The sequence below is a fragment of the Taeniopygia guttata genome, chromosome 2 (assembly GCF_048771995.1).
Source record: "Taeniopygia guttata chromosome 2, bTaeGut7.mat, whole genome shotgun sequence".
In the NCBI taxonomy this organism is placed as follows: domain Eukaryota; kingdom Metazoa; phylum Chordata; class Aves; order Passeriformes; family Estrildidae; genus Taeniopygia; species Taeniopygia guttata.
This window is the reverse complement of record NC_133026.1, coordinates 100,452,507-100,469,202: the sequence shown is the minus strand read 5'-3', so window position 1 is coordinate 100,469,202 and position 16,696 is coordinate 100,452,507. Positions and strand designations below refer to the sequence as shown.

Below are 16,696 nucleotides of genomic sequence, written 5' to 3'. Positions count from 1 at the left end.
AGATTCCCACTGGAGCATGTGGGAAGTGGTGTGGTGCCAATTATCCAACCTTGGGCTCTCAACATCCCAACCAGAATAGGTGACTCAAGTCTCCTCCAGAAGTGTTTTTTTTCACATCTGTAAATACTGTACATTTATTTGTGAGTCATACATTAACTATTGTACAAAATTAATTTGAGTTTAAATAAATTACAATTTGAGGGTTGTCGTGGCTGAGGGAAATGGATTCTTTTTGGAAGAAGGGAGACCAGGGGAATAGTAGGTAAGGACTCAGAGGGTGTTGATAATCATGATGCATCATCTATCTTACTACTTACTGACAAAATCAATCTGCCTTACCTATGTGGATAGGCCAACTTACTTAACCATCAATAGGAGCATGTAAATCATGTATGTTCAACAAATTGTGTGGAAGGTATTATGAATGATTCACATTGGCTCATCCTACCAGAACGTCCTCCTTCTTTCTCATGTCCAATGAATCTGGAAAGCCAAGTAAACATTACCATCTTCCCCCAGCTGGGATATTTATAATATCTTTCTCTTTATTCTCTGACATCTAATAAAAGGCATGCTCACATTGCAGTCCTCTGCTATTTAATTAAAAACAATCAGTCTCCTACTGGGAGACACAAATCTACAAAAAAACAGTCTTTATTAACTTTCCTGCCCTCGGAGGTGTTTGCTTTCTGCCATATCCATGGACAGTAATGTCTGAAAGACATATGAGTTATATAGATTTAATGCTGAAGACAGGAAAAGGAAAGATACCAGGGCACTCAGGGGCTGGCACTGTGTTGGAGTGATCACAGAGCACATTTTTATGTATATTATGGGCCCAAAAATTGTCTGACCAATTGTACATTACACCATTAGTGATGACCCAGTCTTTCTGGGAGAAGAAATATGCAGATCCCTCTCCCCTCCTCTCAGATAATTTCCTCAGCATGGCAGTAGAGCTGTATTGTAGTTATGACTCCAATTTCAGACACTAATAAATTACAAAGCAGAACTTTCCATGTTCTGCTGCCAAAAAAGGGTACCAGACAGAGGTGAGAAATCCAGATCTAGGAAAACTTAAGTTCACCTTCCAGATCCACTGGAGTAGCAGATCGGATTCAGAAGCTGACTTAAAGTACATTTCGCTGCAGTCAGTCCTGACTTTCTGAAAGAACACAACATATTTATCGAAAAGTTACAGTTAATTAAGAAATAAATTTTAGCTATGTACTGATACTGGTTGTACTGATAGTTTCATATAACTAACAACAGCTCTCTGAAGGACACCCAGACTGTCCTGATGGCAGGGCTATAGGGCGACTCAGCCATAATGGTGGACGGCGCTGTCTCCAGCTGCTTGCCCCCAGCCTTTAGCCAGAGTTATCCCCATGAAGGGATACACAAGTGCTTTTTAACCCATTTAAGACAAATTAAATGTAAAGCATATGCACCTTGTTTCTCACAACTTGATTCCTTTGGTTGCAATGATGCAAATGAAGAAATGCTTAGATAGAAGACAAAAACTCTTTGCAAGGTGTAGTGATAGGTAGATGAGGACTGGCTAATGATCAGTGACTTCTACTAATACAACTATTTATAGAGTTCACATCTTTGTCACTCCAACTATTATCCCTGCAAGATTTTTTTTTTTTTTTTTCCACATTTTACCTGGTCATTTTTCAGCACCAAATTCACAGCCAAGCACCAGATGCTGTGATATGATCCTTCCCAGATGTAAAATCTCCAGAGGTTATATGTCTACAAAAGAAAGGCTACCCAAGAATATCCTATTTCATTTAATACTAGTCTTGGAAATCTTTTGTTTGGTCATTCCAGTATAAAGTGTAACCAGACAGTGCACATGTGCAGTTTCACTAGAAAGTGAACAGATATTTACAACCCAGGGAACAGAGGAGGCCAGAAGCCCTAATAAAAACAAACACACAAACTAGAAGTCATAAGTTTGGTGCTTCACAACAGTAGTCTGAGATTATTCTGTCATTTAATGCTGCTTCCTAGGATTTAATTTTCCTGGTTAACACAAGTTTATTTGAAATGCACTGCAGCAAGCTCATAGTTGTATGGCCATATCTATCCTGGCTGACATTAAGAGGAAAGAAAAGACAGACATGATGACACAGGAATCTTTCTGATCATAGCTTCCTCTGCTTTATACCTGCTACCACCAAGCACTTGCCAAAAACCTTTTTTGTGTATGTATTATGTAGGATTCGCTATTTTCTCCCAGTACTCCTGTGATAACTCATCTGCTTTTGAAAGCAGAAAACCTCTCCAGAACCTTTTCCCCTACTTTGATCTAGGACACAGAATAATAGTATTTAAGATTTAGTTGGAGTTTTCCACCATCTGCAATAGGTGATAACCTCTCAAGTGCAATGCATGAACCAAAGTCAGAAAATTAAGTGTCCATGTCATCGAAGGAATGTGGGAAAAGGAAAAGCAAGGGAAAGCAATTCAGACTTGTGTGTTTTATGACTACATAGAGTAAAACAAATCACTTAAATATTGCTTCTTTCCCCAGTTTGATGTAGAAACTTGTAAAGCTCTGATTTCTGTAAACGGTATGGACTTTCAGAGAAGCACAGAATATTGAGTTGGAAGGGACCCATAAGGATAATTTCAATGACTTCTAGGCTCTGGAAAGTGCTGCAAATTTAACCAGGTTCTTGCTTTGCTTTCTCTCTCTGATTGGAATAAAATAATGATGTCAAAGATTGGAGAAGGGGTTCAATGACTGATTTCTGTTTCTCAGGGATGTTTCACATTAACAAAACTGAGGCATCAGGGAAGCTGGAAATATGATAGAGACTTTAGCATTGTTGACTTAATTACTGAGTGTATAATTTGGGTAACTTGCATGATTGTGTGGCCTGTGTCAGCAGCTCTGGTGTGCTCAGCCACCACTCACACCTTCTTCATCAGATCTCTGTGCCAGACTGGCTGGAGACAACCTCTTGTTTTCACCAACACTGAGTCAGAAGATCATGCCTCAGCAGAACTGCCTCTGGAGGCTTCCTGAAGGCAGGGCACGCATTCGTAAAAAAACTGGCCTCTTTTTGAAAACCCTGGGAAATGCAGATCTTGCTCATTCCTGTTCTGGGCTGTGTCCAGTTCTGGGCTCCTCATTACAAGAAAGACAAGGAGCTACTGCAGAGGGTCCAGCAGAAGCCACAAAGACCGAGCATCTCCCTTATGAGGAAGACCGAGAGCTGGGCCTGTTTAGTCTGAAAGCTGAGAGGGGATCCCATCAATACATATGAGTATCTCAAAGGAGGGTGTTAGGAGGATAGTACCAGGCTCTTTTTTCTGGTGCTTAGTGGCAGGACGAGGAGCAACGGCCACCAAATAAAATGCAGGAAATTTCACCTCAACATGAGGAAGAACTTCACACTGAGGGTGGCAGAGCACTGAACAGGCCGCCCAGGGAGGTCATGGAGTCTCCCTCTCTCAAGACACTCAAAATACATCTGGACGCATTCCTGTGTCACCTGCTCTAGCTGACCCTGCTTGGCAGGAGGGGTGGAGCAGATGATCTCCAAAAATCCCTTCCAAGCCTAACGATTCTGAGATTCTGTGTGACTCCGTTTTTTAACAACCTTCTGTCGACGGGGCTGTGCGGGGCAGGTGCCCGCCACCCCCGGAGCGCGGCACAGCCCAGCGCTGGGCACTCGTGCCCGCACAGGCCGCGCCCGGGCCCGGCCCGCAGCACCCGGGGCACTCCGGGCACCCGGGGCACTCGGACCACCCCGGGCACCCGGGGCACTCCGGCCCCGGCCCCGGCGCAGGCGCGGGCAGCAGGCGGGGCCAGGCCGCTCCTCCTGGTGCCCGTGTTCCCTGCGCCGTTCCGTAGCCGCAGCGCAGGGAGGCGGAGGAGCGGGGCCGAGCCCGCCCCGCCTCGCTGGCGAGATGGCGGCGCAGAAGATTAACGAGGCGCTGGAGCACATCGCGAAAGCGGAGAAATAGTGAGCGGAGGGCAGTGGGGCGGAGGGTGCGGGCTGGGGGGAGCTGGCCAGCGGCTGCCAGGTCGGCACCCGCGCAGTCCGGGCCGCCCGGCGTGTCCCCTCCTGGCCTGGCAGGGCGGCTGAGGAGACTCCGTGTGCCAGGCGGAGGCACGTCGGGAGAAGGGGAGGGAAGTGGCGGGGGGAGTGGGGGCATTGCTGCTCGGCCCTTTCTCTGCCTGAGAGCAGCCTCCCTACAGGGCTGGGTGCTCTAGGCCTGCTGCCCCACACAGGGACAGTAAAGGGCCCTAAGACTAAACAGTGGGGTCGGTGAGGCGGTGTGATTCAGTGGCCTGGAGCCCGAGCAGTTCCCTTTAGGGCCTTGTGGCCTCTATTGCTCCGACCCTGACAGCAAAGAGAGGCTGCCACCTCTGCCCTTGTGCTAAAGTTAGTGGGAGGAAGACAAGTCACAGAATCAATTAGGTTGGAAAAGGTTTCTGAGGTGATCGAATCCAACCTGTGGCACAACACCACTCTGTCAACTAGACCAGAGCACTGAGTGCCACATCCAGTCTTTTTAAACACTGCTGCAGACGGTGAATCTATCACCTCCCTGGGCAGCCCATTCCAATATCTAATAACCCTTTCTGTGAAGAATTTATTCCAAATGTCCATCCTAAACCTACCCTGGCACATCTTAAGGCTATAGACAAGTGTGAGAAAAGAGTTATGGAGGCTGTGTTGGGTAAAAGGGCTTGACTTTGCTGAGGTGGTGTGTGTTTGTTTCCTGTCCTTGAGAAATGTGTGATTGGTGCTTCTTAGGTGCCTTCAAAAACCTATACTTATCTTGGAGAGTTTTATCTTTAACATCTATGGTAGTCTGTTACTGTGTATTTTAATACCAAACATAGCCATTTTGCTTGTAAGTCTGAATTGCACAGAGTACAGTACAGATGTAATAGAGCTGACTAATCCAAGGATGCCATAGTTTTAGTAAGAGTAGTGACAGGCCTTCCGGATATCATGGATCAAATGTATAAATTGGCATAGAGGGAAGGCTTTGAAGTTGAAAAAGCCTGGCATATCTTACTCAAGTCACTTGACTGAAAGTGCCCTCCAGCAGAATTAATTTTAAGCTTATCTGGAGAGCACTTGAAATAAAAGGCGCTGAGACCTCAAATTGTGTGTAGATTGAGTGCATTGTGTATTTCAGCTTGATGCATTTGAGACTCTGACTGTGGTAAAAATATCGCAATATAAAGGCTTGTGTTAGAGTTATACACTCTGGTCGTCATCCAAGTAAGACAGCAAGGCCACCTTAGTATCCACATACAACTGTTTTGCCAAGTAAAGAATGTATTGCATATGATGTATTGGCCTGTAACAAATATGCAAGCAGACTGTAAAGTTATGGTAATATTTTAATTTCTTTTAGAAATAAGGGAATTCAGCGTATTGAATTCCAAATTGCCTAATCACTCAACTAATTTTCCAATGTTCATTTTTCCCTATGTATCTATGCTTGTGTGTGGCACCTTTTAGTGTCATGATCTGTTTTAGACATATAAATGACATGTGGGTCTTTGTGTTGGTAACTCAATTCTTTTATTTGTGTATGCATTGGAGAGTCTTTGATAAATCTCAGAAACAAAAACAAAAAAAAACAACCTGTAGAGGAATGCTGGAAACTTCCTGATGTGTGAAAAGAAATATTGTCAGGTGTCATGGTATTAGAAATCTGGAGATACCATGTTGGTGTAGGCGGGAGTGTTTTTCTTCTGCTGACTTCTTACTGCTGAGAAGATGGACTTGGGAATACTCTCTGGGAACAGTAGAAGCATGGTAGGGTGAGGGTTGTAACTATGGGAGATAATTGCAGTGCTTTATGCAGTTCTGAACGGTGCTGGCATTTGTTTTTATGGTATTGATGCCACCATAGTATTGGCACATCGATTATTGCTCATTTCCAGGGGTATTCTAAAATTTGAAATGTAACTGAAGTGCTTGATGGTAAAACATAAAATCTTTACTAATTGTTTCTTGCGTTTTAGCCTGAAAACTGGATTCTTAAAGTGGAAACCAGATTATGACAGTGCAGCTACTGAATATGGGAAGGCAGGTATGTGGCAGTAAATATGGCCATATATATTTCAAAGTATTCATCAAGCTGAGTCCCTTATAATGTTTTATGTATTTTTATTACATTACTGTGTACACATAACTGTTGTGAAGACTAAATGGAAGATGAAACAACAACAAATCCTCTTGGTAGCACTGTAAAATAAATTTCAGGTTGTACTTGGAGATCTAGAACAGTTTTCAAAACCAATTTTTTTTCAAGCTTGCAGCTTCTATTTTTTATATTCCTATATGTGACAAAAATAAAGCTTTCTTTCCTTCTTTCACTTGTCCACCCCCAAATCCTATGACTTTATCTACAAAACAACAGACGTTCAAGCTGGTTTTAAAATTTTGCTTTATCATCATCTTATGAAATATGTCCTGTCAAAGACTGTCTCAGTAAGGTGAGATGCTGCCAGATGATTTCAGGCACAGTAGAGTCTCATTCCTCCCTTTTTCTACTCCCAAGACATGCTGAATATAAAATCCTTACTTGCTGATTTCTTTTTGTTCCTAAGCATTTTCTTCTTTCTCATAGTAGTAATTTGTCATGGTCTTTTGGCTTCTTACTCTAGGCATTCCTACTATTCACCTAAGACTGAATGCAAAAATACAAACTTGGAAGAACAACTAGAGAATTTATACTTGGAAATTTATTTTAAATCCTACTTTATATTTAATTAGTTAAACAAGATAGAAATACATATTTGCACTCTGAAATTATTGTGCTGACAAAGATATGGGTATGCTTTGTTGGTGGCACATTTCTGACTTCTTGTAACTCCTAATGATTAAAATGCTATTAATATGCATTCCTCCATATCTGTAATTAAAATACAGCATGAGTGACTCTCAAAGTCCAGCTAAACACATTGAGAGCTATGCATGATACTGTGTTGGTATGGAAGTGATGTTGATAATAAATGTTGATAATAAATGTCTTTAATGGTAACTAAGTAACTAATGAAACAAGGAGAACTGTCTGGAATTTTTGGGAAGGCCTTGGTAAACTGTAACCATGCATTTAAAGAGCCTGTTGCATCTTTAGGTAGGTAAACTCACCAGCAGCAGTGGTAAAAAAGAAGACAAGTTGTAAATAAAATCTTTTTTTGCTTTTTTGCAGCTGTTGCTTTTAAGAATGCCAAGCAGTTTGACCAGGCAAGGGAAGCCTGTTTACGGGAAGCTGAGGCACATGAAAACAATAAAGCGTATCTTTTCATTGATTGAAATGCTTTCTTTCCGAAGAAAGTTGCTACTTAGATTGGAGTAATGGGGGTTGGTAGCATGTTATTTAATATATTTGCACATTTTGTCAGTGTACCAGAATTGCTTTTTAAAAGTCTGTTCCTGTGTGCTCTGAGTGAGAAAACTAAAGAACTGTTGTTGAGAAAGTTAGTGTTGTCCCAAATAACAGCTCAGACAGGTGCCTGAAATACCTAGGTATTGCTTCAGAAATTTAATTGGCTTTTAATTATCTACTAATGCATAGGATAAACTAAATGAAGCTCTGACATTTTTACAGTACTTGTAGTACTGTTTAATAAGCAGGAACATATTTTAAGTAAGTGTGCTTTTACCAACTTTTTATGTAGCTATACATTAGTATATTGAATTTATTCTGTCCTTAGAATTATTAATTTTGACAGCTTGCCTGCATTAGGTTAGATTTGCTTTTATGGGGTTCCTTGCTTTGGAATTAGTAGTTGTGTAAGATTTTGTACATTAATATTTTTCTTGCATTATATTTTTGTGGCTTTTGTCCTTGACTTCAACAATTTCATGTTCAGTCTCTTTCATGCTGCCAAGTAAGTACAGACATGCTAAGTAATCTGAAACAGATTTTTTAACATACAGTACAAGTACATTTTGATCTCAGAGTAAGTGTTTTGATTCAAGTAATTTTGGTGCTTCATAATTAGTTTAATGGAAGTGTGAGCTAGGAAAGTTTGAAAACATGTAATGGCCACTTGAAGAAATTATTTTGGTGTTCTTCAGCACCTTTTGATAATAAATGTTTTTTCTTAGATTAACTTCTCATCATTTTGAGATTCTACACTGTTGAGCTAATGAAGAAATTTTTAATTAAAGAGTACTTCAGAGATGACAATAATCCAAATACTGCCTGGATCATGTTAGAATATATTTTTACCGGGGGGTGTGGTTGAATTTTGTGGAAGATAAAGTTACATGTGTGTCATTAAATAAACCACTTTAAACATCTTCAAAGCATTAAATATTAACAGTGAAGATGTTAGATAATCAGTGCATATTAACTTTTGCTTCATAACTACAGCTTGTTGTAATATACCATCTCTGACCAAATTGTACATTTTTTTCTCTGCAGAGCTTATGAGCAAGCTGGCATGATGCTAAAGGTATTCTCATTTACTAGTTTTTGTTTTTTAAGTTCTATTTAATAAGGACAGATATTTTGCACTGTACTATTTTACAAATATATGTAAGCAAATTGCATATTCAAGTGAATTTTTTTGTTGACTCATAGTCCCCACGTCTGCCTTCAGTAGATTAGGAAAGCAACATTTATATTTGGGGGGAAAAATAGTTTTCCTTTTGTAGAAGGAAAGAAGAGTTCCTCATGTCAGAGGGTAACAGAATAGTGGTGCTGCATTTACTCCGAACTACCACAAATTCATGACTTACACAGAAGTTTAGTACTTAAAAGTAAATTTTATGGAGTTGGTGGTCAACTTTCACTAGCCCTACACGTTTGTAAATTAAAATTAGAATATTAATATTGCAATTTTCTTTGATTTGTGTCCTTGCATGTAAACTCCTTTCCTGACAACGGTGTTCCTGTGACTGTTGCCTTATAGGAGATGCAGAGGCTTCCTGAAGCAGTTCAGCTGATTGAGAAAGCCAGTATGATGTACCTGGAGAATGGGACACCAGACACAGCAGCCATTGCACTGGAGCGGGCTGGAAAGTGAGTCTGACTCAGAGGTGGCTAGAATCTGTGCAGGGCATGGGCATGTCTGTGGTTTTCTTTTACGTATTTTTGATGCTTTCAGGTAAAAAGTATTTTCCTTTCATCTGAAGAGAAAGTATTGATGTTTATTACAGGTTAATAGAAAATGTGAGTCCAGAGAAGGCTGTGCAGCTCTATCAGCAAGCAGCATCGGTGTTTGAAGTAAGTGGGGGATTTTTGTGGGTGTTTTTTGTGTTTTTTTCTTTCAGCTATAAAGTAAAGAAGAAGCCTAAGATGAGGTTCTAAATTATGTTTCCCTCATTTTATATCAGTGGCTGAGTAATGAAGCTGAAGGCTTCTGATGCTGTAGAGAAGGAGATGACAAAAGTTAGGAGTCAGATTGCTTTGCCTTTTTCTCAGTTTAGGACTTGACATAATCTGAATTTTGTAGTTCAAGTGTTCTGCCTCTTTGGTAGAGAACATGTCTGCTGTTGAGTACTGGAACCCATAATAATTTGAAATCCCTGAAGGCACAGAAGAAAAGATTTTGCTTGGTGCTCCCCCCATTACACGAGACAATTATTTGCCTTTTTACAAGTGACTGATGTACTTTTCTGTTGTCAGTTGTCATATGTTTTTTCAGATTAGCAAATTTGCATTGACATTCCTCTGCTGAGCAAATCCATACTGGAGCTGCCTGTGGAACTCAGGAGCACCAATATACTTCTTGTTTCCTTGAGTGTATGAACTGCTGATATTTTAGATGACAGTTGTTCTAAGTTACAGGTGACACACGTAGATTAAGGTCTAGTGGTCTTAATTCTGTGCAAATGAAATAAGAATGTCAGAATTGTTTTTTATCTTCTGTAGAATGAAGAACGTTTACGGCAGGCATTGGAAATGCTAGGGAAGGCATCAAGACTTCTGGTCAGAGGACGCAGGTATAGCTTTATCCCTTTTTGCTGTTCTAATGTAATTGAATCTTAAAGTTTTGTGATTTTGATTGTGATTTTTGGTGTTGTTTGGTTTATGTGCTATTAACTCTTGAGACTCGCTTCAAACTAAGATCCAGTTTCTGTGGGATATGCCAGTTCATCCAGAAACCACCTGATTTTCTGTTCTGGGATAAGAGACTTGTTCTGTGAAAACACCAGTTTTCATTAATTCTTAAACTACTTCAGGATTTTTTTTGGGGGGGGTTTATTCACAACATTAATATGTAGAAAGTACTTGAAAGTCTTCTATAGCTGTGGGATATAAAACAGAGGAATTAGGACTGGCCTGAAGAATGCAATCTGCAGCGGTCTGATTCTGAACTTCATAAAGAAGAGTGAATCTTGGAGTCTCAGTGAGACAAATTTAATTGTAAATTACTTACACTAAACTTGACCTTCATTTCATTTTAGACTTGCTTCTCTGAAACATTTAGGTCCTTTAAGAACTAAACTGCTAGTTTGTGGATGTCAGACTGAACTGATGGCTTATAGTAACCTCAGGACATATAGAAATGTGTTAGTGTATATAACAAAGCATTCGTCTTGTGGAGTGTTACAAAAATCAAAGTTTCTCTGAATGATACCAGAGATGTTCTTGGCACGTGGACAAAAGGAATTGCTGACTATATAGTTACCTAATCTACTAGTAAGACCTACTGCTGATTTTTAGTTGTGTTGCTGTTTATTCCAGTAGACTTGCCACCATATTAGTTAAACACTTTGTAATTAGCCTTGGGTTCATTGTGTTGTATTCCTGGCACTGATACTCCTCTTTTTTTTTGCTTTTTAGATTAGATGAGGCTGCACTGTCCCTTCAAAAGGAAAAAAGTATTTATAAGGAAATTGAAAACTACCCCACTTGCTATAAGGTAAATTCTAAGAGAGAGCTTCTGATATTCTAATTTTTAAATTTGTGTTGTTATTGACATCTGACAGATGATGGGCACCTCTTGATTCAGTGGTAAGTTTCTTGCTGAATGATGAGAGTATGTGGTAGTGGTGTTTCCCCAAACTTTATCTGTGCTTTTGTAAGTTTTAAGATAAGATGCTATTATATACAGGAGCTGTCAAAACTAAACAACTCATAAAAAATCAAGATGTTACCAAAAAACAACCTACAAAACCTGTTACCTGGGACAACAATCCATTAAAATGTTATAGGAGATAACCTATTCATACCAGCTGAGAAGATGACTCTCTACTTTTTCACTAGATTGTTCTGACTCACCTGTGTCGGTATATTAGGATGATTGTGGATTATAATGACCTTTCTCATACTAGATATTAACAGTCTACTATTTTTCTCATATTTTATTGCTAATTTCTAAAGAATCATAAGGCTTTTTTTTTTTTGTTTAGAAAACTATTGCTCAAGTCTTAGTTCATCTTCATAGAAATGATTATGTTGCTGCAGAAAGATGTGTGAGGGAAAGCTACAGGTAAGTCTACTTTGTGTCCTATAATTTTCAACTGAATGTTTCACCAGTGTAGATCTATCTTGCTTGACATTTTTCTTTCATAAATTTTTATCTGCAGTTCTTTTGACTTACAGTACAATAATAATGTTCCCTGGTATGTGGCTATCGGGAATCTTTTTCACACATAACAGATTTAGCTGTAATGGCTGCAGTGATTCTTCTTATAAACCTAAAATACAAAGTCATAAAGAACTAGTTATGTGTGACAGGGGAAATGAGATGGAAATTCTTGCTATGTTACAGGAGAAAATTTTTGTGTCAAAATAAGGATTAGTGTTTAACCCTGGCAGTTCTTCATTTCAACTTTCATTGGAACTTCAGTAGCAAAATCTCAAAACAACATGTTTTTACTTAAACTGTGCTTTTAGTGAAATTAACATATGTATTAGTTAAATTGTAGTACTTTACCTTTGGAAATAATCTTTCAAGGTCAATCTTTAAACATCTTGCTTTTGTTTTCCAAATCTCCAGTTTTATATACAGAAACTCATGACAGAATTTTTCTGTATGTGAAGTGGAGAAAGAGTTTATTGACTAATCAGGAAAAAAAATTAAAAATCTAATATTCTTGTTTCATCTTGACTATGATTGTGGTTAACTATTATTGTCTTATTAGCAGTGTGCAAACTAGTATTACTTAAAGTTTAATTTTTATGGATATGATTCATGTACCTGAATAAATCAACTCTTAATTTCCTTCAGTATACCAGGATTTAATGGAAGCGAAGACTGTGCAGCACTGGAGCAACTTTTAGAAGGGTATGATCAGCAAGATCAGGATCAAGTTTCTGAAGTCTGTAATTCTCCACTTTTCAAATACATGGATAATGATGTAAGTAGACAGATCCTGTGACTGGTTTTTTTTTTTTTTTTTTCAGGTTAAGAGGGTGGGGATTTTCTCCTAGTAGAGGAAATTAAGAACACAATCTGTGTATTTAAAATTACTTCCTGTCATGCTGCCCTTTGGCTGGAGCTTCCTGCATTCTTTTACTATGCCTGCCAGTGTTGGTGCTGCCTGCCTTTCAGTTGGTGCAAAGGGTTAGGTGAAAGAACAGCTTGTTAAAGATTTGCTTAATTTGTTTAAAGAGCTGACCAAAATTCAGTCCACTTGTGCTTGCTTCCCTAAGGGCAAGAACAGTTTGCTGCTTCTGCTTTTTCTCAGAAATACCACGCAGTGCATAAATGTGCGTAAACATAAACAGAGCAGGATGTCTACAGGATGGCATCATCAAATGTATTTTTCCATTGCTTATTCTTAGTAAGTTACTCATTCAGGATAGATTTTGAATTTGGAGCAAGTAGTTGTGTCTCTTTCCCCACCATTTTTTATTTAATTGAATTTGAAATTGTAGGAAGTATAAGATAAGAAGGGTGTGAAGTAATGGAAACATCCATCCCTGCCAAATCTTGTAGCAGTATTGGCTAATTTCACTTCATTGAATGCTAAAAATTAAGTTACTAGTCTTGCTGAACAACATTTGTAAAACTGTTTGTTACATGATCTAATACTAGATAATAAAAGCTACATAGTGGAATTATTGCTTTTCTACATAAAGCTTGAACCAGAGGAGCTATGTAGCCAATTTATTTGATAATAAGCAACATCAATACAGATCTCATATCCCATTCTCAGAGTATTTGAGAGAATGAGAAAGGGACCAGTGTTATGTTTATTCCAAGCTGGAAAAATACACCCTAAGAGCATCATCACTTCGTTTTTGTACTGAATGTTGCCTGCTTGCTTATTGTGAGCATCAGTCAATTCTATGATAGTACAGAAATTAAACTTGCCTTGTTATTGTCAGTATGCCAAGCTTGGTCTTACCTTGGTGGTCCCAGGAGGTGGAATCAAGAAGAAATCGCCAAACGCTGCCCAAGACAAAGCCAGAGGACCAGCTGCAGTGGGCTCTCATGCTGATGAGGAAGAGGATGAATATTCTGGTGGACTTTGCTAGCTGCAGACTAGGTTGTCATATCTGACTGAATTGTGATGCTGAGCATATCCAAAGGTACCAGATTTACCAGAGCTTCATTGCAATTGTGATATGGGAATCCTAATCTTATCTTGGCAGCTTCCGGTGCAATGCAGGAGAAAATCATCATCATCTTGAAACATCTTTGGACTTCATCTCTTACCTAGCAGGAGCTTTCTTAGGGCCTTGCCTTCAGCTGACAGGAAAAAATTGAGGAGAGTTTTACTAAGAGCACAGTTTAAAAGAAACCAAAACTTCAGAAGCCCTGGAGGGGGAGTAGTACAAAATTTTAAATGCTGGGTTTCAACAGCTGACGCTTTTGGTCCCAGTAAGATGTTTGCAGTTGTCCTCAGAGTTAAATGTATGATCATTCATCTGGCTGCTTATCTCCTGTTTAAGACCATTTAAGGCAGACTGTGCCAGGCAGGATTTTTACTTGTGTAAGCACTAGGGGGAGCATTCTGTTTGTTTTCAACATGTTTTTACTGCGCTGGGGAATATTATTTTAATACCTTATTTTTACAGTATCCACATGAGTGTGAAAAAAACTAAGTCAACTAGATTGAAGTTATCTTGAAAGCTTAAAAATACACATCTGCCTTTCCTCATAGGAAATTTATTGACCTGAAGTACTTGGAAATAAATATGTCCATAGTGTTTGCAATGTGCACGTTAGAAAAGGAAGGTGTGAACAACCATTCTTAGCAGTGTTTTTGAAGCATGCCATAACCAAAAAAGAAACTGAAGTTAGCAGGTAATGTGCACTGAATATAAACTTCTGAAGACAAATGTTTAACAAAACTTAGGTGGAATGTTTCAGTGATATGTTTGAATTAATGAGTGTCCTAGGTGTTTATTTGCTAATCAGTATGGTAGTCTGTAAAGACATTTGTTTCTCTCATATTTTCAAAGCATTGAACAGATAGCTCCTATAAGTGGCATTTTTCAAACTTGCTTAGAATCCAAGGTAACAAAATTTTAAGGCATCCTATTTCTATTTCATTTCAAGTCGTTATGTGTTTTGCCAGCTTCTTTAGTGTCCTGAATTTGTTTCACCATTTTGTGCTTAAAAGTTGTCAAGTCTAGAAGTTGCACCCGTGGCTTGTTTTTTCAGCAGGGCCTAACTAGAGTGACATCACTTGGAATCCAGCAGGGATTTGTATGTGATGCCCAAAGCTCTGTAAACAGGAGACCAAAAGCACAGTCTAAAGTGTTTCTGCCATATTGGATGTCATCAATAATATCAAGCATATATCTGACAGAATTGTGTCAGGCGTAATTGTGATGAAAGTTCAAATTTTAGAGGGCTAATGCACACTTTCCTTGGGGTGAATAGCACTCAGTAACATTGAGATGGGAGCACAAAGTGCAGCATAATTTGCTGTCACATTAGAAAGTCACAGTATTCAATTTAATGGGTGTTCAAAACCCTGTTTTGTGTCTTTATCTTGTGTAATAATAACCATGAGTTCTAAAGCTATTTAAGATGCACCTGTAGGTCTTCACTATCTGATGGGTAATTTCCCTTTGTTATTGATGATGTATGTTTTAGCTCTATGGAATTTTAGGAAGTGAGTTGCTTTTCTTCGAGAATGCTTGCAGGTATACATAAAAGATGGTTTTGAATACTTTCCTAGAATTCTAGAGCTCTTCTAGAATTTTCGCTGTTGGAGGAACTCACTTCAGTTTAACTGAATTTTAACTTCTGCCTCTGGATTCAAATCAAATTGAACGTAACGCAATATGAGTGAGTCTTTATCACAGGTAGAAAAAAACTGCACATGTAGGAGCTCAGCAGACACTAAGTAATTTTCTTCAAGCATTTCCTGCTCCTTCTAGCTCTGAAATCAGTTTTATTGTGTGAACCCAAGGAGTCTGCTTTTTGTGTGTGTGAACAGTTGCATGTATCTGAAATGATGAGGTGCATAAGAAAACTGGGAACTGTGTGTGCTTCTGTGGAATAATTTTCAGATCTATTTAAACTGTGCTTGTAACACTAACAGGCCCTTAAAAGAAAATTTAAAATTTTTGTTGCATTTTTAAGACATACTTTCCACATGGCAAAAAAAAAAGAAGTGCAAAACTGTCTTCCTCCCTTCTCAAATTGTTTCTTTGTTTTGTGCCAAGCGTGGAAAATCTGGGACAAAATTGACTGGTACTAAACTTACTAAGCTGCCATTGAATTGACATTTCTGATTCTTAGTAGTAGAATCTTAATCTTTAATTGCAATGTTGCTGCAAAGACCAAATCTGCAGAAATGGAAGCATCTGAAAATAAGATGGTCTATTTTATATAACTTATTCTCCTATTTTAGACAGTGAAAGTGTGTTAGGAATGTTAACTGCCTTTTAGTAAATGTTTAACTATAGAAGAAACTGTCTGTATATTATGTGTATGTTTCTATCTTTCAAAGCAATTTGCACACTTATGTAAATACCATTTAAGTGATCTAAAATGGAAAATATAACATTTACAGCAAGAGAGTTTCCAAAACCAGTGTTGACTGTAATAAAAAAATAAAGTTAAATTATGCATGGAGGCTGAGCAATGGCCAATGCAATGTTTATGTAAAATCAGAAGATTTCTAAATTATCTGTTACTTAATAGTCAGATGATCCAAGTGCAGTGTGAAACCTGTGCTTTACTTGTTCTTTTCCCAAATCTGTGGTGTTATAGAGTACAAAATGTGTTTGCAACAGCTTTACAGATGCTGCCTCTTGAGGCTGTGTATTTCACCAACATGAAGAATAAAACTTGAAATTAATGCATATGTGGTAGCTTTCTCTGTTTTTGATCAGGTCCTGCTGAGGGCCACCATTTGAAAATGAATGTTAATTATATTTAATTCGTCACTGGGATAGATTTTCGAAGTGGTATTTTTTGGCATGAGAAAAAATTGGAATCAATGGAGAGTTGAAATCAATGGGCAGCTTGAAAAATAACTAGATTTCACACAGCTTAAGGATGTGAATTCTGTAACTCTTTGGAGACTTCATAATTGTAGAAAAATCACCTTTTCTACTACGTTAAACTGAAACTTGCTGAAATATTTGAAGGTTGAAGAATCTGGCACTGAAATTCTACCAGTGTAGTGGGAATTGTTCCTTAGATGGTACAAATATGCAGCTGTATAAAATTATAAGAACTAAGTTGCTCTCAGGAGGAAAAAAAAAAAAGCCATGTCATCTAGATTTATAATAAGTAGTGAGCTTTTTTGGATGCAGGAAATGGAGAAAAGAAGCG

At 38.6% G+C, this 16,696-nt stretch overlaps 1 protein-coding gene across 1 annotated transcript; it reads left to right on the top strand.

Annotated features, from left to right (window-relative positions):
* Positions 1–3,824: 3,824 nt before the first annotated feature.
* On the top strand, positions 3,825–16,221 carry NAPG (NSF attachment protein gamma). The gene is made up of 12 exons (XM_002189743.7): positions 3,825–3,983; positions 6,011–6,078; positions 7,204–7,288; positions 7,868–7,885; positions 8,425–8,455; positions 8,915–9,024; positions 9,162–9,228; positions 9,877–9,947; positions 10,792–10,870; positions 11,361–11,440; positions 12,182–12,311; positions 13,285–16,221. Exons 1-12 carry the CDS (start codon positions 3,928–3,930, stop codon positions 13,432–13,434), a joined length of 945 nt encoding a protein of 314 aa, XP_002189779.1. The 5' UTR covers positions 3,825–3,927; the 3' UTR covers positions 13,435–16,221.
* Positions 16,222–16,696: the final 475 nt, after the last annotated feature.